At 40.3% G+C, this 23432-nt stretch overlaps 1 protein-coding gene across 3 annotated transcripts in view; it reads left to right on the forward strand.

The window, feature by feature from the left end:
- tiam1a (TIAM Rac1 associated GEF 1a) overlaps positions 1–22986 on the forward strand; it is a 54718-nt gene extending 31732 nt beyond the window's left edge. For all 3 annotated transcript variants that reach the window (XM_020639840.3, XM_020639839.3, XM_065962834.1), the window contains 17 exons: positions 1524–1628; positions 2935–3016; positions 3298–3384; positions 5719–5931; positions 6882–7015; positions 14971–15195; positions 15584–15652; positions 15788–15913; positions 16068–16176; positions 16315–16494; positions 16633–16751; positions 16859–16967; positions 18163–18221; positions 18484–18580; positions 19622–19709; positions 19820–19992; positions 20554–22986. In XM_020639840.3, the coding sequence (XP_020495496.1) occupies positions 1524–1628; positions 2935–3016; positions 3298–3384; positions 5719–5931; positions 6882–7015; positions 14971–15195; positions 15584–15652; positions 15788–15913; positions 16068–16176; positions 16315–16494; positions 16633–16751; positions 16859–16967; positions 18163–18221; positions 18484–18580; positions 19622–19709; positions 19820–19992; positions 20554–21170 (2592 nt within the window). In that variant the 3' untranslated portion in view covers positions 21171–22986. The remainder of the gene's footprint in view (positions 1–1523; positions 1629–2934; positions 3017–3297; positions 3385–5718; positions 5932–6881; positions 7016–14970; positions 15196–15583; positions 15653–15787; positions 15914–16067; positions 16177–16314; positions 16495–16632; positions 16752–16858; positions 16968–18162; positions 18222–18483; positions 18581–19621; positions 19710–19819; positions 19993–20553) is intronic.
- The last annotated feature ends 446 nt before the right edge of the window (positions 22987–23432 follow it).

A 23432-nucleotide genomic window follows, 5' to 3' on the forward strand; every position in this document is an offset into this window, starting at 1 on the left:
AGCCAGGGACTATTAGCTTGTTAGCTACAAATCTGCTGTACAGCACTTTATGTGCAAGGGGATCTACACAGACATATATCTACAGACCTAAAATTGTGTGTCTGTTTAACAATTTGGATTGACAGGTAACTCATTGTTATGTTTCTTTTCTGTATATATTTTTTGTTTTTGGTTCAACAGAACAAAGAAATAAAAGAAACATCATCTTCTAAGCCCCCACACATCCCACACTCAAGAGACAAAATAGAAAGCAAACTTGCAAAAAGTAACCCAAAACAACAAACTTAAAAAATAAGTAAATTGAAAAACAGTGAAGGAAAACTACGAAAAAAATGAGGTAGGAATTAAGTGAAATGCAATGAAAGGCTGCCGTCTTTTTGTAGACATTGGTAGTGGATCTCTTAAGGAGTATCTCACCTTTTGGAATAATTAGCCAAGATGTAGCTAAACGTGTACGAGAGCTTTGCAGCTGTAACAGAAAAATGTTGTTGTGCACGTTTCCTTGCCATATAGACAGAATCTACAGTATGTAGACACAAACACTACAGCAAAACTGGTAACAGCCTGTTAAAAATGCCAATATTATACTTCAACAGCTTTGTCAAACACATGCAATGTGAGGAATGAGTCTCATAAAACGTCAAGCTGCTCTGTCAGGAGAGTTTTGAGTGGTTACATAAGGATAATAAATCACACCTTTTTACAGGCTATTGACAGCCAACGGCAGGCAAACATGCCGCCGTCAACCATTCAAATCCAGATCAGGGTAGCAGGAAAACATAAATAGTTAGAGGCAGATTTTCAGTTTTCTTCTTGAGCATCAATTGGAATCTAAAAAATACCTTGGGTGTTGAGACTGTATGATTCTTCTTGGAAGGCAGCAAAGTGAACATGTCGCCTGTGCTCTCTTCTACTGGCTGTCACATTTCTTTCAGACGTAAGAATATACGCTGCATAATTCTGACTCACACTGTCTTGTCAGATTCATTTCCAGTTCATCTCCTTTTCTCCCTAATTGGTCTCAGTCAGAGAAACACTAGAATAATGGTAACTAATGATATGTATACGTTCTACTTATGAGTTGGTTGACACATACATGTAAAGCTGATCATCATGTGTGTGGGCGTATTTTCTGAATGCATGCCATAAACATGTCACAAGGAACTGGAGCGTCTAATTCATGGTCCCCTGTGCATAACATGCATGTAGATATACATGGATTACATTTATGATTGGATGCATGCTGGTTATAGGTCTGTGTCCTTTTGTCAGGGTATTTTTATGAGCTGTTTTGTACAGTAATGGTAGAAGTAATGGTGTTTTGACAGGTGAATTTAAAAGAGTGCCCCTTTGTTTCATTAGAAGAAAAGCTTGGCTTCAAAATTGCAGGGAATATAACCCACAAGTAATTAGATTATGTCGGCCTGTTGTTTTGAAGAAGTATAGATACACTGGTTGTAGCTGTCAATTTTATGGTTTTCCTTCCATTAAGCATGACTTTTTCTCTGTTTTGTTTCCTCCAGACCCACAAGATAGATCCATCTAGCCACTACCTGCGTCTGAAGGTGTGGATGGACAACCAGACGCTCTTTTATGTTCCCAAATTTGAAGAGGAAATCTCTGATCTGGTGAGGAAATACACACTGAAGCACCATCATAAGAACTTATAATACATTTAACAATCATTACAAGTAAATGTCCAGATTTTACAGTCAGGATACCGGATTTTAAAAACAGAGCTAACTTCCCTCTTAATTGTAGGAAATGTACTGTTGAAGCAGTCTTTATGTCAGTCCTCGAATAATGGCGATATTATCTATAGACATGCCTCTGTTTCCTCTAAATGTTAAAGTAAGTGCTGTGCTCATGATGGACTAACGTTGGGTCTTTCTAATGAAGCAATGCGTAAGGTCTTATGTATAGTCTCTTTAGAAACCTTTATTATTATGTATTGGTGCTATACAAATAATGATTGATTGATTGATTGATTGATTGATTGATTGATTGATTGATTGATTGACTCTCGGGCTTGACACTCTTGTTTCTCTTGGTAGTTACTCAGTCTCGCAGGTAGTTACTCTTGTTTGATTTCTTTATTGATTGTTTTTTTTAGGTTAAACTGCAGTCTCTGCTGAAATTCAGTGTGGCATTTGAATTATGGGGGCATCACCTTATTATGAATTCATTTTGGTTTCATTTCAGGCAGATCTGGATGCCGGCTTGTGCATGTTTTATGACTCGCTAGCAGATTTGATATGCAATGCATAAAAAATTCCCAGGATGCAAAAGGAGCTTCATCACATATGCTATAAATTATGCAAAATAGCATTCAGAGTGTGTGATGTGCCCCAAGAACTGCACCCATTTGTGTTTGTACTCTTATTATTCATAAAACAATCATTCTCATTGAAAAAGACCTCTCCCTCAAATTACCCAGCCACTGTAAACCCCAAAACGTATTCTCTTTGTGACGGCTCTTTGTAGGTGATACACTGAACTTTGCCTCAAAGCAAAGTCATTGTATAACGCACTCTTTTTCCTCAAGAGGCCTTTTATCTGCCTGCTTTGATCAGTGACTCATTTCACCCTCTTTCATCCTTCGTCTATGATATGACATTATTATTTCTCCACGGTGAAGCCCATTCCACACAGCAGACTTCTGTTCCTGTCTGTTGCTTCATACACACAGCTGTTTGTGTGCTCTCGCCCCACTGCGAGGTCAAAACCTCTTCTGAGCACCCACTCTCTTCTCAGTCTTGACTTGGATTTTGACCCCACAGCCTTCACATGTGATTGCTCTGTTAAGAAGACTGAATAATACATGAATCTATATATTCTTTATTAAGAGTGATAACATGACCTTGACTTCCATCCAATAACACTACTCTCTTTTAATTTTTTTGCCAATTAAAAAGACTCTTCTTGTGTTTGCAGCTCTACAAAGAAATTGAGATTTGCCACAAAGCTACAAAGGTGATCTGCTTTGACAAAGCTGAGTCCTGCACCATCGGATACGGTATGCTAGTCTCTGACAATATCCCTTTTTTTCATCTAGATACACTCAGTTCCAGGCACACTCATAAAATCTCTAACAAATTGATATTGTAATAGATCTTATTGAGTCATGCTTGGTTAACGACTAAAGGGGGGTCCCCCAGTGGGAGCCCATTTTGTCTTAAGTGGATCTAATTGCGGGTAGTTATGCAGCAGTGCACTATGTCAAATTGAGATATTGCAAAGAGCACTATAAGAATTGATGGATTAATCTTTTCTATGTCTTATAATGTATGTCTTTAGGTTTTTCTGTGGCAGTAATAGATGAGGACGGGTTGCAGCAGCTCCATATAACTGAAGTGAAAGAAGATGGACTGGCCTCAGCTAAAGGTAGATATTTTTTATTACCAATGAAACACAATTGTAGATAAATTAAGCACCCTGAAGTTGACATTCAGTCATAAAAAACAACAGAACTTAAATTTTCATTCTTGAATCTGGGTCAGTATCACCAGAGGTTATGTGAAGATGTGTGACAGCTGGGTACATATTTCTCAAGTTGACATTGCGCACCTGTTCTAAGAAGCACCTGAAACTCAGATGACTTCTTATCGGTGCAGCGTTGTGTGACCGCATTGCATTGTCTGCTAAGAAAACATTGCTAAATATTTTGTTTGAGAGAAAAGCCTGGTGGTGCTAGGACAGAGAAGAAATGAGGGGAAGAGATGAAAAACAAAATGCACACCTTTTGAAAAATTGCTAACTGGAAGATGCCAAAGGAACAGGTAGAGAGCTGGTGCAGTCTCTTTTAATGCTTTGGATCAACATTTGAGACAGTGAGTCCACTGAGAGAATCACAGCCCAGAAAGGCCTCCAACATCACTTAATGATATGAATCAGGATCTGCAAAATAGAAAAATTGAGAAAAAATTCATAAAGAAAAAAAACAAAACAATCGGGTCCTTGAAATAAAAAAACATCTTAAATGACTCCATCGCTGCCCTTTTCACTTCATTTGATAGTCTGATGAAAACAAAATTCAGTCTGGGAATGGGCATGATGTGAAGACCCTTAGAATAAAAAGATTGCATATAAGCTATGAAATCTCTGCTTTGCCCTCCTTCCTGAGAGCGAAGGAGAAAAACATAATTCCTTTGTCTTCATCTGATTCCTTTATGAAAATCAGTGCATAAAGATCAACCCCCTTTCATATCTTTGTCTATAAACAGAGCAAGACACATATAATGGGTTTATGAAACACACGGCTTCTCTGTAGATAAACGCTAATGTATAGAAAATAACATGCCCCACTGTTGTGCCCCAGGGTCAGACCAAGGTTACTCAACTGTGAGATTGTGTCCTCCAGCATACTAGCAATCTAAAAGATGCTAACTTAGCAGTCAGAAGGTACAGCTGCACTGTTCCTTCACTGTGAAGGGGAAGAAACAGCTTCCAGACAACACAATACATCTTTGTGAAACTATATTTTGCTGAATCATTGAATTAAGTGTGTCAGGCAGGACATTTGTTGGTCAATGTGTACGCAGGGATGAGCGCGCGTGTGTGGTGTGTGTGTGTGTGTGTGTTTCTCTGAGCGTGAGGAGGATGAATGGGGACTGAAAGAGATCACGCTTTCATTTCCGCAGGGTGCACGCAGAAACCAGGCCAGCACTGGACAAGGAGCCCCAAAGGGTCTTTTCCTCCATCTCTCTCTCTCTCTCTCACACTGTAATTCCTGCTCCCCCTCCCCCCTACAGAAGTGCACACAGACACACATAGCAGAGCACACACAGTCATACACACACCGCACTATAGGGCCTGAGGGGTTATCGCTCTCAGTCCAATAAAGAATCTTCTACAGCTGACATTTCACATCCCAGACAAGTAGGTCATAACTTCGGGCAAAAATGTGTGCGATGTGTGTCTATATATGTAACTGTACGTTCGTCTGCGTTTGTCTGTTGCGTAGTAAAAGCCCTATCCTACATACATTCTATTCAACAGCATGATATAAAATGAGACTGAGGTCAGAGAAAACGATAACAAGCAAACATGTGTGACTGTGCTAACAGGACCAAAACGCTTTGTCTCGGTTCATTCTGCAGCGAGGGGCAGGTGACAGTGCTGTCAGACCGCCTAAACAGCTGTCACAACCAATCAGGTTTATTGGGTGAAGTTCATTGGTAATTGGCGGACTGATTGAGTGCTAATTCTCAATTAGCAGAGCTGGGCACAGGTGGTTGAGGGGAGGGGCTAGAGAGAGAAGCTCAAACTGAAGCTGTGTTCTAGTGAAGCCCATGGTTTTTCCTCTCATCCATATTAACACATGAACCTATATATAATGACAGGACAGGAATAGACAGCCATTGCACCATCCCTCTTCAACTGATCCAGTCATGTTAGATCAGTTTTTGCCTCAAGCAAACAAGCATAGATGATGTATTTTTGATGTTAAGGACCACATTAGAGTCCCAACATGTCCACTCAGCCTCAGAGACGAGCAGTACGGCTCTAAAGTTTCGTTTGTGTCGATCATTTGTTAACATCAAGTTGAGATGATGGCTCACGGGGAGGCTGCTGTGTTGGATGGTCATGTGTATTTTGGAATGACAGATGACCTTTTTTTTATTTACTGTGTGTTGCTTATAAACAGTTGAGGTTGCAGTTTTTCATGTTGTATTTTACATGTTGATGCTTAGTTTTCCCCGCTTGATTTCTCACCAGGTCTGAAAGCAGGGGATGAGATCCTTTTGCTGAATGGTAAACCTGCATCTGCCCTCCAAATGGAAGACATGAGGGCTGCGTTCATAAACCAAGCGTTGACCTTGAGTGTCAGCACCCTGCCCCAGCTGGACTCTCGGTTGTCGTGCACCCTTCCGCCCCGGCGCTCCGATGGCGAGCAGGACCTGGCCACAGACATCTTCTCCCAGAGCCAAGGTAAAAACATCCTTTTTACATATAAAAAAAAAAAAACACGCACACATGGGATCAGTTTATGATATTGTGGTTTATTGAATGATGCAAACAATGTCCTCTGGTGACCCATCTAGCTCAATAGGATGAGGAGGGTTTTTCGTTCAATACAGATCAGATTTATTCATACAGAATAAATCTAAATCTACAGCTTAATGGCAAGTTGCAAATTTCCTATTCATGTGTTTTTTTATATACCATCATACATACTCTATGAAACCTTTTATGTGAGAACGCAGACGGTGATCTTTTTAAGCAGAGGTTGAATATGACGATTTTCTAATTATGCGTGGATGCTGTCTGCTAAGCAACCTGCAGGCAGCCGTCAGCTCTCCTCTGACCTGCTCTTTTTATCCACGCAAGGGCACCATTTGTATTCCTTATAAATTGGGGCTGTGCACTGCGCAGGCTGACAAGCTGGCATTGTTTATACAGGGACTCAGAGCAATATGAATATTAATGTGAATCCTTGAGCGGTGTGGAGCTGTCATTGTGTAGGATATGCTGTACTCAAAGGGTCATCCAGAAGGTAAAGGCTATTCAGCAGACAGATGGAGGTTAACAATTATATCATACTAAAGTGGAGACGGGTGTTAAACCAAGTGGCCTTCAACACAGAGGAGACACTAAATGAGACATTTCATACTGAAGCAGTTGGAAAATTGAACAATATTTCTTAATAGTCATTTCAAATAGGAAACATCAAGGTTTTATTGCATCAAGGAGGTTGTTGTTTATATTTATCATCAAATGAAAAGCAGTAGGAATGCCAACTGAGAGGATGCTTTTTCAAGTGTACAATGCATTAATCAAGCAGGATATCCAGACATAGAGGTTGAAGATAAAGTGTTTTCTTTAGTATGTGATGTATGTGCAGTTGCTCAATAAGCTCAGTCCTCCGTTTCTCTCTGTAGAGGACATCCTGGATGAGGTGTCGGGCTTAACAGTGAACAGCCAAGATGAGAGTTTGGATGAAGGACATCGGCTGACCCAGCAGAGCCCTGGAGGTCATCTGGAAGACAAAACCTTTACCGGGATGGGACAGAAGGTAAGGACATGGCAATCAAAGACACAACTTTAATATGTATACACACAAAGCCAAACATAATCAGACACATACCTGCACTAGAGCAGGGGATTAGCAGTTTATTTTTTCACAGGATGGAGTATCTTATCCATCCTGTCTGCTGATTTGTTTTTTTAAGCAAATGACTGAAAGTCCGTGTGTGTTTGTGATCATTTAAAATGAATCTGGAAGGTCAAAAGCTTGACATTTCCTCACTCATGTCAGCTTTCTTTTTTTTTGTAGAAAGTGATAGTGAGAAAAGCTGGGACGTGTTCAAAGGCTTTTTCTCTTGTGATGCTTGTGACCTTTACACAAAGGCTGTTCTGAGGCAGAAAAATATTCTGAGACGTGAAACGGTGTTAATGGCTCAACACGCATGCACAGCCATTACACCATATTTCACACTCATGTGACTGCTTTGACATTCCTTTTTCGTGAAAACAAGTCCAGCTTGATAAAGAATTCATGCTGAATGTTTGCAATTTCTGTTAAAACTCTCGACATACTGTCACACACAGTAGCCTGAATCACATTATTACGTAAGTGTAGTATTACACTTAGCATTTCTACATTGCTGGCATAAGTGTGTGTGTATGTGTGTATGTGTGTGTGTGTGTGTGTGTGTGTGTGTGTGTAATGACGACCGATAGATGAGCAAAAGAGTGAGCTAACAGCATCACTTTGTAATTAAGATTACGTCTGATCTGATCAGGGTCGGTGCAGAGACACGCTGTATGCCGGCCAGCCTCTCTTGGATACGGCTGTCACTTCCATTACCATGGCGATGTGTGATAACCTGTAACAACCAGAAAAGCTTTTTTTTTCTACCTCTCTGTCGATGGCAGAGACATGGACAAAAGATGCCGAAAGAGAAGGGACAGCGCTGTGTTCTCTCTTGGATATGTGTCAGTGAGCTTCAGTCTGGAGGGAGAACTAATGGGTGAGGTCAGAACCGGCTCCAGTCTAGACTCCAGTAGCCCGTTTGGACAGTGGCGTTTCTGTTACTCCAATTTGCCATTGTTAGGTGGAAGCAAAGTGTGAGGAGATGAGAGACGGAGCGACTGATAGCGTTTTAAGGATGGATGGATAGGAGATAGAGGCCTGCTTAAGTCTCATTTGGTGCACTTGATGTGAGAAAAACCTGAAGCAATTCCAAATGTATTAAACTTAACAGAACTGTATGAGTCTCTGCACAATGCCTTCATAACTCGTGAACAAGTGAGCTAAATAAAGCTCAGTGTTTGCAGAAGACGTCCTCTCAAATCTATTCAGATGAACTAGAAGGCACAAAAAGCCCGCACTCATGATGTAACAGAGTTAATCATACAGTAAATGAGACTCGCTGTAGCATCTTATTTCTATGAAGCTGTGTAGTCTTTGAAGACATCATAACAAAGGCTTGTCCCTTGTGTGTGTTGTTCTTGTGTTTGATGCAAAGCCATCTGCTTTTTCATGTATTGTCTGAGGACGTTCTGCATAAATAGAGAAAGAGAGCCAAGAAGTGCAACAGTATAAACAAAGCTCTGTAAATCTGTGATCTTCATCTCACCTTCCAGTCTTTCACCTCCGGCTCCAGTCTAACATGGGCTGTCGGATTTCTCTCCCTATTTCACATGCGCGTCTGCTTTCTTTTCCTGTACTTGTCCTCATTTTTCATCTCCCCTTATTTTCCCTTGGATAACTGATTAATTATCTTTTTTTTTTTTTTTGTCCCCATGACTGAAAGCAACAATATGACCCTGTCCTGTCTCATACACGACAGCTCAAGTGTTCTTTCTCTGTCCATTTTTTGCATCTGTCTCCTTGACCTATTCTCCCATCCTTCCAGTTTCTTTTTAATTTCCTGTCCTACTTCTTCTGCTCCCCTTCCACACCAACCTCCTGTTGTTTATTACCATAAACATGAGGCGTCTCTCGGCTCTCCAGCAGGCTGTGGACCCTGACCTCAGCCTGGAGCTCTTGGACTCTCCCTCTGTCCACAAAGACGATCCAAAGTTGCTACAGAATCACAATGTTCTTTTAAAACCCGGCCATTTATCCCCTCTTCTAAATATTGAGTGACCATTTTTCTGTTTGTTTTGAACATTTTTTTTAATCTTCTTTGGATGGGCTCTGAAGTGCCATGCATTGCGTCTTTCCTCATTTCATTTGCGCCTGCGGTCACATGTTGGCAAGACCAAGGAAAATGAGGCAATGTGGGACAATTTTAATTATCCTCACATTCTAATTACTTCATTCTCCACAGTGTTTCACATCATTTAGTGGAGATAAATGAGTGTCTGCCTAGCCGCAGGAAACAGGGAGGTTCATTATTTTAGACAAAGCACAGAGCCACCTCCTCACTATGATAACCAGAGAATAAAACAACGATTGCCTGTGATAACGGCGATAATAGAGATGACAGTGACTGCTAGTGTTCTCCAAGGTGTAGTCAGCCTCACTGACAAGTGCCGGTTATAATTGACAAACCTCTATCAGTTTGTCTTAGGGGCATATGAAATGAAAAATACATAATTTAGTGCTTAAAGGGAAAGGAGACTCATCAAGGTTTGTGTTGATTGAATCTTGATGGTGTAATTCTGTTTAAATGGCTCTTTGCATACAGTGTAATTGTAAATCCAGCTACTTAAAACAAAAACTCTTTCTTTGGCTCATATTGATTTTACAGAATATACAAAAAACGCTGATTTAAATGACTCATCCAATTTTGAGCCTATAGCCATAGCGTTGGATGCCATTTTTAATGTTCTATTGGCTTTAAGCTTCAGCAAAGTTAGTGTAATGTCACAACTCCATCATTGAAAATATGTAAAAGACGTTGTTCAGCTCTTGGAACCATACTTAAACATATAGAAGTTTGTAATGTAGCCTTTATTCCCAAATTTATACAAGTCGGGTCAGTGTGGGTGTGGGTATCAGTGGATGTGTGCACGTATGTTTTTGTTTTTTTGTAAACTGGTTAATTGTTATTTTCTGTTCCTTTTAATAGGATGGTATAACAAGGAAATTGCAAAAAGCATAGTGGAGGGACAATGTTATGTAATAACTAAGGCCCTAATACGTCAGTGCCTAATATATATTTAGCCATAAAAATGTTTTTTTTATTTTTTTTTATTTTCTTTGACTTCACAAGCCTTTCAGCTTTGTCCTGGTTTTTGCTGTTGTTTCACATTTGTCCACCAGGGGGAGAACTTTGTTGATTATTGAGGCCTGAAAGACAACAGATTGACTGTGAACACACAGCTTGTTAAATAAAAAGTCATGAGTCACAACCAGTATTGACTGCAATATTTCAGTATTTAGAATTTTTTTGTACTCTTTTATTTTTTTATGTAATCAGTTATAATATTTTAAACATTTAAAACATATTTTAATGTACAAAACTGAATATTTCTTTGCCCTTGTATTAATCCTTGAGAGTCTTTCAGGGAAATAAACGGCTTAGCTTGACACTTACTTTCGACTCGTAACTTCACTGCGTTGTAGGAAGGTTTCAGACTTACAGAAAATCAACAGCTTTAAAGTCTGAACATTCATGCGTAGAATTGTGAAGACTTGTGTCAAAACATAATCATCCTTTCACTCCAGATTAAATGATTAAAGTCTTTCTATCGCTCTCTCTCTCTCTCTCTCTCTGTCATGGTGGATATCCTGTCATTCCTCATTGGGATTTATGGATTTGCATGTTTCCCTGATTTCAGATGCAACTGAACTTTCAGACTCTCCCTCCCTTTCATTCCTTCTCTCTGTAATCACTGAACATAACAAGTACATGCCTGCTCTCTCTGAAGAAACAATGTCAAAGAAACGGTCAAAACATGAGCACATACAATCAAAGTGTATATCCCTCCAACTGCTACATATGTGCATCTGTATGTCAGAATGCATTTCACCCAGTGCGTGTGTGAATGTGTGTGATGTGTTACGGTACGTCCAATGTGATATGGATGTGTGTAATCTGTGTTTATCCTGGCTCTCAAACACTGTGCATGCCTTGAGCTGACGGGTGTGAGAGCAGGTTTGTGCTTGCCTCGATGCTCCTCCCTCATACTGTACTAGTGTCTCTCTGTTCTGCTGGTAGGGTGTGAGATGTAATACATGTTGTAAAGGGGTAAAGGTTGGTCTCTGGGATTTCAAAAAATGCTTGTTTCAGACTGGCCAGAGGAAAAGGTAACCCTGTTTGGGGCTCTTTTTATTTACTATAAGTGCCCGCCATGAATACTTTTTATACAAATCATTTTAAAAGCTTTTTTGTTTTTATGAGTTAAGTGATTTGTTTTGCATCAGTCGCTCTGTGTATCCAAAAATATGTGTATCTGTTGAATAGATTTTTTGTGCATCATCAAAACCAAACTTATAGCATGTGTGGGACGGAAATGATTTCACCATCCCTTCATATTTGTCTTACCTCTACTATGCTGATCAGTCAGAATCAAGGCATGGTGGTCATAGTCTTTAGTGTTGCGTAATACTTGTTTGTCAGGAATGACAAGTTTGCGGCATTGTGTGGAAATGCAACTGTCATTGGATTGACAAGTGTGTCACTGGAAAGGTGAATTTCAGGGTTTTAATGGGGTCAATTATGGTGTTGGAACTGAAACCTCCAGTCAGGTGTGCATCGAATGTCATTTGTACAGTTAACTTGATGCTGCTTTCACCACAAGGAGAAGATGTATGTTTTCTGCATCAGGGCATATATTTTTCTTTTAGATATGTTTAAATTCAAATTAAAAAATTGTGTTTTGATCCCTCAATCTGTGTGAAGCTGATGATCAGTTGCTGCCTTGTGCGTTTGAGATCCATTTTAAAACCCTGAGAGTGAGCGTTATAATATTTACCTTCTGTTTAATGAGGCTGCTGATCATCTCAAGTGTGCTGACAGAAGTCTCTGAGTGTCTGTGGAGAAGATGGGGGGGGGGGGAGGGGGGAGAGAGAGAGAGAGAGAGAGAGAGAGAGAGAAAGCCAGATGCTTGTTTGTCTTCTCCTGTTGGAGAATATTACTCTCACCACCCACTACTTCATCTCGTCTTATTCCCTCCCTCCCCTCTTTTCTTCATCTCTCATGAAGATGTGATGTTTGATCTGGTTATTTAATGTTGCTGCTGCCGCTGCTCTAAAACACCTGGAGGAAAGTGAGGCAGGCAACAAGGACATAGAAAGAGAGCAGCAGAGGAAGAAGAGAGTAAAAACAGAGAGATGACGGGGGAGCCATGCAGAGGCAGTCGATGGGATTTGTAAGGACCGACAGATTGGATAGATGCTGTAGGATAAAGTTACATGGGAGCGCTGTTTTTTGTTGCAATCTGTTCTATTCAATCTGCGTTATGACCTACTTGTTTAGCTGGGACTGTAAAGATGTACCAGCAGCAGTGTCTTGCAGACCAAAGGAAGTGTTGAACAGCAGTTTTTTTATTCTTTTACACTGTTGTCCAGTTTGAGGATCTTTCTACCTACAAAGTGCACCCCTCATATTTGTCAGAAGGGGAAAACACGTTTTTCTTGCACTCATTTGCACGGAAGAGTAGAAGCTACATGAAGGGGAAAAGCTGGAGAAGAAATGGACCACTGACTTCTTGTTGAACCTTGTTTTACCTGCCAGTATGTCCGCTTTCTGGAGGAACAGGAACTCCAAACACTCGTCTGAATCCGTCTATGATATGTTACAGCTGGTGAGCCGTGAGTGTGTATGTGTGTGTGTGTGTGTAGTTGTGCGATCGATTGTATGGTGGAAATGATCCTCCAGAGGTCAGTGATATTGCCAAGGTTAGAGGCATTTATAGTGATGCAACCCATTAAATTTATGTAAGAATAGTCCGATCAAACATTGAGCCTAAGTGAACCTCTATATACAGACCTTACATCAGCCTGTTTATCTGTTAATGAAATCAATAAAACATTATTCAATGTGTTGTTAAACATGCAGGGTGCTACTTATCCAGTGTAAGTATTGTTAAGAGTGACTCAGCACCACTTTTGGATGCAACAAATGCAATTTAAACCTTTTCTGATCTTATTTTACTCAATCCTTTTATCTCAAAATGTAATCACTTATATGTGAATCCAGATTCATGTTTCAATAACACTTCATCAATTAGTCGCGGTTATACCAAAGTTTTGCAGTATTGTTCTTTCTTTCTCGTGTTAATTAGCGGTGGTAATAAAATCATTATCCCGCCATCTTTCCTCAAACCTTCCCCCCTGTCTCTCTTTCCAACTCCCGCTGTCGTCTGTCTCTGTCACGGCTCCATCTGTCTCTAACCCCTGTGGCTGTCCAAGGGCACAACCTCTCTTATGAGCGGCAAGACTGTCAAAGTCATCACTCTGTTGTTTGTGTTTACAAATATACAGGCATGACTGCAGGCATGGTTTAATGTCTCTGTTTGCACGTTGATCCTGCATGTTTGTCGATATTTTGACCGTTCAAGGACAACAGAACTAAACGTACTTAATATCATTTTTAACTTCATGATTTACATTTTGTCTATCTGGGTTAGGGTTCACCCAGCTATGGCTGTTTTTTCTGCTGTGGTGGTGTCTAGTTCGTAATGCACTTCATCCTCACTCATGTTTCATTTTCAGCCCAGGTATCAAATAGTGTGTGCATGCATCCAGCAAAGTTGTCAAACTGGTTTGATACCACCATGGAACATTGTGTTTGTCATTGTCACTGCCTAACAGGAGACTAACCATGGAATCAGCAAAGACAAGCCATGTCCCCGGCTGACCAGCTGTCTGCAAATCAATTATAACAGATGCCAATTGATACAACACTCTCAAAGGCCACACACAGATGAGGGACATCTGTGTATCATGAAGTTTTTAATAACTTCTGACTACTCTGATGAGCACCTGTTTAATTTCAAGCATTAATCCCATCGTATTTCTTATTTCACTTCCTGTGCGGATAGATACACATTTTGGCTTGCATCATGTGTTCAGCTGTACTCACAAGAGTGCAATTGCAACGACTCACTGTGTCAATATGTGCCTCTTTGCAGGGTTTTCATTGTGCTTATTCTTTTTATCTCCGCATGAAGGTGATTTACCTGCCCTTTTAAGTCATAGCTTTTTATTCTTTCAAGGTTTACTTTTTTTAAGCCGGTTACAGTTCAGTTTGAGGTTCTGATTATATAGAGTTTTGTTAAAGCTGGAAGTAGGCGTGAGATGTTTATCTTGGACAGGAATGATATCTAAAGACACAGAGCATATCAATCCCTTGCATTAGTGCTCAGTGTGTGGGCTGAGTTGATTCAATCCCCCATGTTTCAAGAAGATTCTGTTCCTAATTGTCTGTTTAATCCACTAGTTCTCGCTGAGTAGAGACGGTGAAAGGGTGTAAATTCATATCTGTTGTTCTCTCACTTGTTTCTGTCTCTAGTGCCTACGCACTGTTTCACTCACCTGCAGAGCCTTGTACGAAACTATGAGAAGTGGAGACAACCTCTTAATCCTAACATTTCATTTTTACCTGTGTGGGTTTCACTCTAATTCTTAGGAGAGAAAAAAAAACTGTCTTATTTACTTAAGATGATTCATCTGAACTTTTACCAGATGTTTTTGAACCTCATTTGCAAAGCCCAGTTTCTTACCCTCTTCATTATTTCTGAATTTAAAAAAGATGCATTAAATGAGTAGCAGCAGCAGCATCAATTAGAATTAGAGTGTTTGGACAGGGAGGGAGTTTTTTAGGGCTGGCAGGTCTGCTCATGCTTGGTATTTTTTTTTTATACAATTGATGTTGGTGGGTGATGTTATGGCAGGTTTTCAAGAATGCACTGTATGTATTGTTAGGGGTGTTTTCTTTCCTGTTTAATTAATAAAACTTCACCTTCAACTTTCACCTCATAAGATAATAAATAGTTATAAGAATCGTGCTAATAGCAGCAATTTGAGACTTTAAGAAATGCAACTACTATGTTTTGTCTCTTTCTCTACAGAGCACGGAGCATGTCACTGCTTTCTGCCGCAGTCTCCATGACATGAATTCCCTGGACTGCCCTATGTCGTCCTCCTCATCGTCGTCCTCGTCGTCCCTCTCCCCGAGCCCTGTGTCAGCTTTACCGCCCACAGCAGCAACCCAAACCCAGAGACAGCTCTCCCACGCAGACAAACTCCGCAAAGTCATCAATGAGCTGGTGGAGACAGAGAAGACGTATGTCAAGGTCAGTACAGGCCCTCTCTGAGTGCTTTTGAATTGTTTTTGGAAACTGCACAAATCAGTAACTTATAAGGCAGCTATCCATATCTAGATCTGTGTGATGACAAGGGACAAACAATCTCATATGCGCCACTTCTGGTAAAAAAACAAATGCTAAATTGTTGTTGTTAGCAGTTAAATGAACATTTGAAAAGAGACGCAGAGCGTTGACCTGATTTTTGTGTAATGTGAGTTATGTTCATACTTGTGAAAGCTGCTTTCTTTCTGTTATTAAAAAAAGACCTCAGTAATGACTCAACATCCAACAGCCAAACACCCACACATGCCCTTGCTCATTCCTTATAAACGTCTGATCAATGGTTTATGTTTTTCATATTCCTTTTCTTTTTCAGGACCTGAGGTGCCTAATAGAGTGCTACCTGACACCTCTGCAGAAAGAAAGCTTCCTTACACAGGATGAGGTACTTTCTGTCTGATATCTACGCAACTGTATATAAATTGTCTGCGACATAAATATGATAAACAACAGTCGACGTAATACAACCTCACTTAAGTTGGTAGCAGTGTCAGATTATTGTTCCATGGGTGTGTTACAGCTGGACGTTTTGTTTGGTAACCTCTGTGAGATGGTTGAGTTCCAAGTGGAGTTTCTGCGGACGCTGGAAGATGGAATCAGACTGGTGCCGGATTTGGAGCGTCTGGAAAGGGTGGAGCAATTTAAGGTGAGGGTGAAGTCGATGACACGTCATCTTCAAATGGGCCAACCCAACAAAATGCTGTCATCACCTTTTTACTCCAAAGGGATACAAAACATTTGAGACTATTTCTGCAGAGATTTGTTTTGTTTTAACTTGACATGCTGATATGTGTCTACAGAAAGTGCTCTTCTCCTTGGGTGGTTCATTCCTGTATTATGCCGATCGCTTCAAGATCTACAGCGCCTTCTGTGCCAGCCACACAAAAGTCCCAAAGGTCCTGGCTAAAGGTATAATCACTGCACTTCCACTTGGCTGGCATCAAGCACAAAGCATCTGGTTGTAATGGTTGATGGGCTGGTGTAGTACAGAAAGCATGTTCAATGAATGACTGAACTATTTGAACTCTAAAATTTCTGCACCTACAGCAAAGACTGACCCGGATTTCAAGGCTTTCCTGGCTGTGAGAAACCCCAGACAGCAACATTCGTCCACTCTGGAGTCTTACCTGATCAAACCCATCCAGAGGGTCCTGAAGTACCCGCTGCTGCTGAGGGAGCTCTACTCTCTCACTGACCCAGACAGTGAGGAACACTACCACCTGGATGGTAAAACAATCTCTCTCTTATCTTTTTTTTTTGTCATATAATCTGTTCTTTAGACATATACAGTAGTAGTGCACATAATAAACACAGTGTACTAACAATTAAGGAACCAATCCATCTCATGAATGTTTCCCTTTGCAGTTGCAATGAAGGCGATGAACAAAGTCGCGAGTCACATCAATGAAATGCAGAAGCTTCACGAAGAGTACGGGGCTGTTTTCGACCAGCTCATCAATGAGCAGACTGCAGATAAAAAAGAGGTGAACGTGATGAAATACATTTCATTTATCTTAATCAACCCTTAATCCAGTAAAATCTCCAGTTATTCATACTTCACTCTCTGTTGTGTTATTTCTCTTTCTCTCAGGTGGCGGACCTCTCCATGGGGGATCTTCTGCTGCATTCTACTGTGATGTGGATTAACCCTCCGGCCTCTTTGGTAAAGAGCAAAAAGGACCCTGATCTGGCTGCTTTTGGTAAGGATTAATGTGGATTTTGGATTACATTATGTATTTCATGCAGCCCAACTATTGTTTTTTTTTTTAAATAGGACTTTCATAGATTTCAATATTTCCCTTTACTTCCACTGTCTACAGCGGAATAGACAGTACAATACCTTTTACTTAACTGCATTCTTTAAGATGGCTTCAACTTACATTTACAGGTTTTCCAAGCTCTATCCAGTGCAGTAAATTATAACAGCCATGGAGTAAATCCTGTTCATGTTGAGTTTCCTGATCCATAAAATAGACTCTTTATCATTTATTGAACTGCTGGTGTGCGTTTACGTTGCCGCTGATACAGTTTACTTTGAGTCATGATGTGATAAGAAGCCCCACAGTCTTTATTTTCATATCAAAATCTCTCAATATGAACACCTACAAAAACTTGACAACATTTCTCTTTGTATCCTTATGCTCTGGATTGGTCCTAAAATGACATAACATTGAAAATCCTGTTACATGTGCAGGACTCTAGACTGACAGATGATCTGTTAAGCATTCATCGCCAAGCTTTAAGCACTGAAACATTGTCTGGTGTGTTAATGGAATACTACAAAAGTGTCCTAAGCTTTTCTAAGATCAAAAGAAACACTGCATTATCGCATTGTATGTAAGATGACTTAACAATTGCAAGCATTTTGCACTGTACCGTTTCCCACATTATGCCCCTGTGCTAATGGGTGCTATTTCAGGTTGTGCAGAAGCATACTTGATAAAAGGAAAACCTAGTCCTGCTTTTCACACAAGGGACCTTTGGGTTATTTTTCACTTTTCCCATTAAATGCAGCTCACATAAATACATGAAATTCTGAACTTCTCTTCACCAAGAAGTGTCGCTCTGTTAAAATGTTCCTCCACTCGGACACCTTTGCTTATTAATATTACAGTAACATGCTATAAGGGCTTTCCCTAGCTTGGAGATAGTGGCTGGAAGTGGTCGCCTTGTGCATGCAATGTTGTGACTTTGGTCCATTTTTATCTTTTGTGCTGCCAACATAGTGTGCCAGTTTTGTTTTTTTTTCCTTCAAAGCTGAAACTAAAAGCATCCGTGGAGTCACTGCCTCAGCTGGGGACTGAGATGTGTTTTATGTATGTGATGAAGGAATGCAGACCCTACTAATGGTTTCTTTCATTTTTCTTCTTCATCTCTGCTCTTGCCTTCATTTAGTGTTCAAAACTGCGGTTGTATTTGTGTACAAAGACAGCTCCAAGCACAGGAAAAAAATCGTGAGTACTGTTTCTGTAACGTTGTGTTTATTAATGCAATCAGGGGAAGAATGTCTTTCATTGTGGAACTGTGCAGTAAAACAGCGTAATTAGGAAAGTTGTTTGCACTAAAGAGATTGTAAATGCACATTTTGCTGGCCCCATTTAACAGCACAGTATCTGTCAAATCCGCCTCTATCATTGTGCTCTTGTGCTCCCTGCTGTCCAGTTGATGTATTGCGGCAGTTATGTTGGATTTCTAACCAGTCCCTCTGTCTTTCAGGGCGCATCTCACCGTGTGTCTGTGAGTGATGACAGAGATCCTTTCCGTTTCCGTCACATGATTGCAACAGACTCTCTTCAAGTCCGCACCCTTGCAAGTAGGTCTTTTCTAAGTGTCAAGCAGAAAATGTAATTTTTAAGTTTTGCATCACTATTCTTCCAGGTGTCATCAGCGCTTTGAGGTCTTTTGGGTTTCGAGCATTTCTGCGTGGGCGTGTTTAACTTGGCACCTGTTCAATTTCACACCAATTATAATTCTTCTGTCCTAACCTTGTTGAGTATTTAAAAACAACAACTACATTAATTTGACAATTTAAAAAGAGTATAAAAGTAGGAGACCATTTAACATCGATGACAACTCTTTGAATTGTTTGTGAAGTATTCTAATTGGAATAAATGACCTTTGTGCAGAAAAAAACATTTGAATTATCCAGCAGTTAGTCGAAAAATATGTTTGACAAGGACTGAAACATTTTTCAAAGCTCTTTTGAGGCGCCATGTGGAGACATTAATTTGTTTTGCTAGGGAAGCATGGATCACAAAATGTATTGTCAGCCTGCCAGATGTCTGTAATGAAAGGTTGTTCAGTGGAAACGTATGAAAGGTATCTTGTTTTTCCACGTGTAACGGATTGTGCCAAATGAAAAAAATAGTGAATTTATCAGAGAATATGTTTTGAATTTGCCTTAAACATACGTTGTGACCCAAATGTATCTAAATAGGTGAGATATTGGAGTTATTTAAAAAAAAAGATACATTTTTCACCTAGATTTGCTCACCATTTGAAAGTATACAGTTGCCTTATCTTTGTTTTCTTAGGAACAAATAGATTCTTCATTTTAATTCTAAAGTTATAGCAAACATAATTTGCATGAGTCCACTGGGGGTCTCACTCCTGCAGAAAATAAATGATAGCCTTTTCAAACAAAACAGATGAATAACCATTAGTAGGTCTGCATGTGTTTTTTTTACCTCACATCCAATCTGTGTCCTAAATGAAACTTAAATGAGCCTCTGGCAGTTCAGCTCAAGCGTTATCGTTTATCTGCCTAATGGCCTGTGGTTAAGGGGAAAGAAACTGATGATGGAAATTAAGCTCAAAGCTTTTCTAAATGTGGATCACATCTCTCTTCTCTCAGACTCTGAGGGCACAGTGGTGTGCGAGATAGTTCACACAAGATCTGAATCTGAGGGAAGACCAGAGAGAACCTTCCAGCTGTGCTGCAGGTACGATTTATTTATTTTTGTAACTCTATAAATGTGCACAAACTCCTTCTCTCTTAAAAAAAAAAAAAAAAAAAAAAAAAAATCGATCATCCCTTTTCTTTAATTCACAGTTCTCCAGACAGTAAGAAGGACTTCCTGAAAGCAGTACATTCTATCCTTCGAGACAAGCAGCGGCGCCAGCTTCTGAAGACAGAGTCTCTGCCCCCAAATCAGCAGTATGTACCGTTTGGGGGCAAACGTCTGTTTGCTCTTAAAGGGGCAAGGCCAGCCATGAACAGAGCAGGTATAGCTTTTGTTCACAGATACATATAATGCCCATAACTCTCCAGACTTAGGCCTGTTTACACCTGGTTATATGCAATCACAAATGGACAGCCTTAAGTACAGGTTTAAATAGACCCAAGAGTCACTGGGGGTGCATTGAGATCCAATTACTCAGGCTCCATGGACGACACATCTCTACCTCCTCCATTTTACAAAAGTGAAGCCAAAACACTCCTGTGATGGGCGTCAATGAATAGTGCTGATGACATAATTTGTAGCCAGAGTTTGCATTACACTCTGTTTTGTAGTTTTCTAGTTAGAGCTTATGACCTACAGGATACAGCAACCAGTCCGTAAAGGGGAGCTCCACTCTCTGGATTGAGGAAAGCTTTAAGGTCTAATTTGATGTAAATATTGTCTGATGTCTGACGTCTAAACTTCTTTTCTAAGTCACATAAAAATATTTGGGCTTTATAACAGTAATGGACACATTTGGAGATGCATGATAATATCAGGTGTAAACAGGGCGTACATTATTCATACCTATGTTTGTGAATTAAATTCTTCTCTCTCTATTAAGCGTCAGCTCCATCACGAACGCTGGCCCGCAGGAAGCTGGTGAGAAACCGCTTCACCATAGATACCGACCTCGTTTTCCACGGAAACAACAACAGCGATTCAGAGCCTTCCTCGCACTCAACGCCATCCCAGCATGCTCGTCTTCAATCCAACAAACCTCAAGGGGAGGACACGGACCGTTGGGTGGAGGAGCAGTTCGACCTCGCTTGCTACGAGGACCAGGGAGAGGGTATCGACGTGGGGCAGCTTAAGGAGACGGACATTTTGAGCGACGATGATGAGTACTGTAAGTCCGTTAGAGCTGCGTCTTTAGAACCTCTGGACCTGCACGGCAAGATGCGAGGACTCAATTTGAATGGAGGAGTAGAGACTGACAGCGATGTCATGCGCGGCAGGATGCAAGAGGGTGAAGTTAATCAAATTAAGAACAGTAATGAAACAGGCTCAGTAGACTCCTTCACCTCCTGCGGTGTGACTCTTGCCCGCTGTGAACCCCAGACGATAAAGTTCGCCCCCTCGAAGCAGTGTGCTGTAGATGGAGCCACAAACAAGGACCATAATGAAATCTGGGTGCGGCGGGAGGACATTGCTAACGTATGCAACAGTGATGTTTTCTGATTGGGATAGAAGCCAAATAGGTGGAGAAGGGGGACAAGCGTTTGTCCGTTGAGAGCAAGAAAACAGGGGAGAGATTAGATGCAAGCTTTAAACATGTGACATTCAGAGGACCAAGTGTTTATAGAGGGTTTTTGAACCTCAGTCAGCCCTTCCTGTAACTACACACAACCCCCCTCCCTCCCAACTCACCTGCATCTCCCTTCCTCTGACAATCCTAAAGTACTTAAACTGTGAGTGATAAGGAAAGTGTGCTCAGCTTCATTAGCCGAGATTCGATATTCTTATCCTTAATAATAAACTACATAAAATCATCACTGTTTTGGAAAAAAAAACCCAGGCATCATACACAACTGTGGAATTGTATTTTATGACTAAGACGGCACTGCATGTACAAGCGTGTATAAGTGTGTATAGTACACCGAAGCACCGACACAGGGACTCTAGGCAGCTACTGTACTGTCTGCACGCTGTACCCAAGAGGCGCCCTCACTGAACTGTGACCTTGTGGCCAAAAAAATGTCTATTTTTCAACACAGGAATGTGGGTGTTATATTTTTTCTGACTCAGAAACTTGTGTTTGTATTTTAACACTCAAAGGGCTGTGTGTTACTGAACTTCTCTTCAGGGGCCTTTTTTGGCTTAACGACTGCTGTGTAAAAAAAAAAACAAGATGGTGAGATTCAACAATTAGCTTTATTGTGCTTTTGAACTGTTTTTAACAATATGAGCTGCACATTGTTGTATAGTCAGAGTATGATCGAGTGCCGTTAACCTCTTGTATGAAAATGTTTTGATGCTCACTTTGGTCTCCTCGTATACCCTTTTTTAAAGAGCGTTTGGACGACAGATAGTTTACCTATGCTTTATTTAATGATTGCCTTTTTTTAATGTAATTTTCATGTTTACAACACAATCAGCTGCCCAGTGTTACAAACCACATTTTGTGTGTTTGGGGCCAGAAACAGGCTTGAGAAAGCCAACGCTTGTGCCCTTCACATGAATGTCCACTCTTCACTTTTGTCAGTCAAGTAAAGGCATTGCTATTTCAGTAAATTATGAAATTCATCACATCAGTTATAAACTGGACCCTCTTTGCCCCTCAGGCCATGCTTCCTTAATGCTCCAGCTTTTTAATAGTATAAAACTCCGACAACAATCCTGTTTTACTTGAATTTTCTTTGTTGTTTTGAAAGGTGTTCAGGAGAGCCATGTTAGGGACTGTACTGTTACTCCAAGAATCAATCATGCAGTTAATCTTATTCTCCAAATGCAATCCAGCTTTTTATTATTATTTTTTTTACATTTTTTTCATGTCCAGCAGAAAACACAAAGACAGACTTTTAATCTATGAAATGAACCCTCATTGCATTTCACTTCTCCTCTTCTGCATTTGTTCTTCTTTCCACCAGGCTGTGCTGTTTCACTTTATGTCATCACACCAACATGCTGATTGCTGAGATCAACAAAGTCATGCGCACCTTAATGGATGTATTGAACATGCACTTAATACCCAACTGTGAGGAAGAAATCTGTGAGCTACTCTGAACAGAGTGTGTGTAGAGTAGAGGGAAACAATACACTTTGGATGTTTTTACTATTGTCTTCTTCCTATGATGCTGGTTTCCTAGAGTTTCCCTTACTGGCTGCTGATTCTGGCCCAGTAAGGACGTTCAGACTGTGAGGTACAATCACCTGGCCGCGGAGGCAAACCCTGTGAGACCCTCTGACTGCTCCCTTTGTACTTTGAAAACTGTGTTCGTATATAAAACTGTGGAGTATTATCATTTTTATGTTAAAATAAATTTTCTTAAATTAATTTTGTGTGGATGTGCTTATTTATTTATTTAATTTGACACACTAAGTCTGTGGGCTGATTTTCTCTCCCCCCCCCCCCCCCCGCCTCAAATGTAGACCTTGCATTTCAACATCAACTGCCTCATAGAGGTTATTGGAAGATCCCATTCAGTTGATCGAATAAAAATGATTTATGCCAGATGCTTTTGCAGATTGAATTGCAGTCCCTGAATACAATGAATAGTCTTGAATTTAAGGTATAATGAAATAAAGGATAAATTTTGATGGATGACTGAACCAAAAATGTTAAAGTAGAGCTAATTAAAACTTCAAAGAGAGAAGAGTTTAAGAAACTTTTTTGATAGATAGAATACCACTGTACATAAATAGGTCAAAATGTCATTTACCAAGAAGATTAACTTACCTCTGTCTAGTTATTTTGAATTTGTTTTCCTGTATTCAGTATGA

Source organism: Labrus bergylta, chromosome 14, assembly GCF_963930695.1.
Source record: "Labrus bergylta chromosome 14, fLabBer1.1, whole genome shotgun sequence".
Lineage (NCBI taxonomy): Eukaryota > Metazoa > Chordata > Actinopteri > Labriformes > Labridae > Labrus > Labrus bergylta.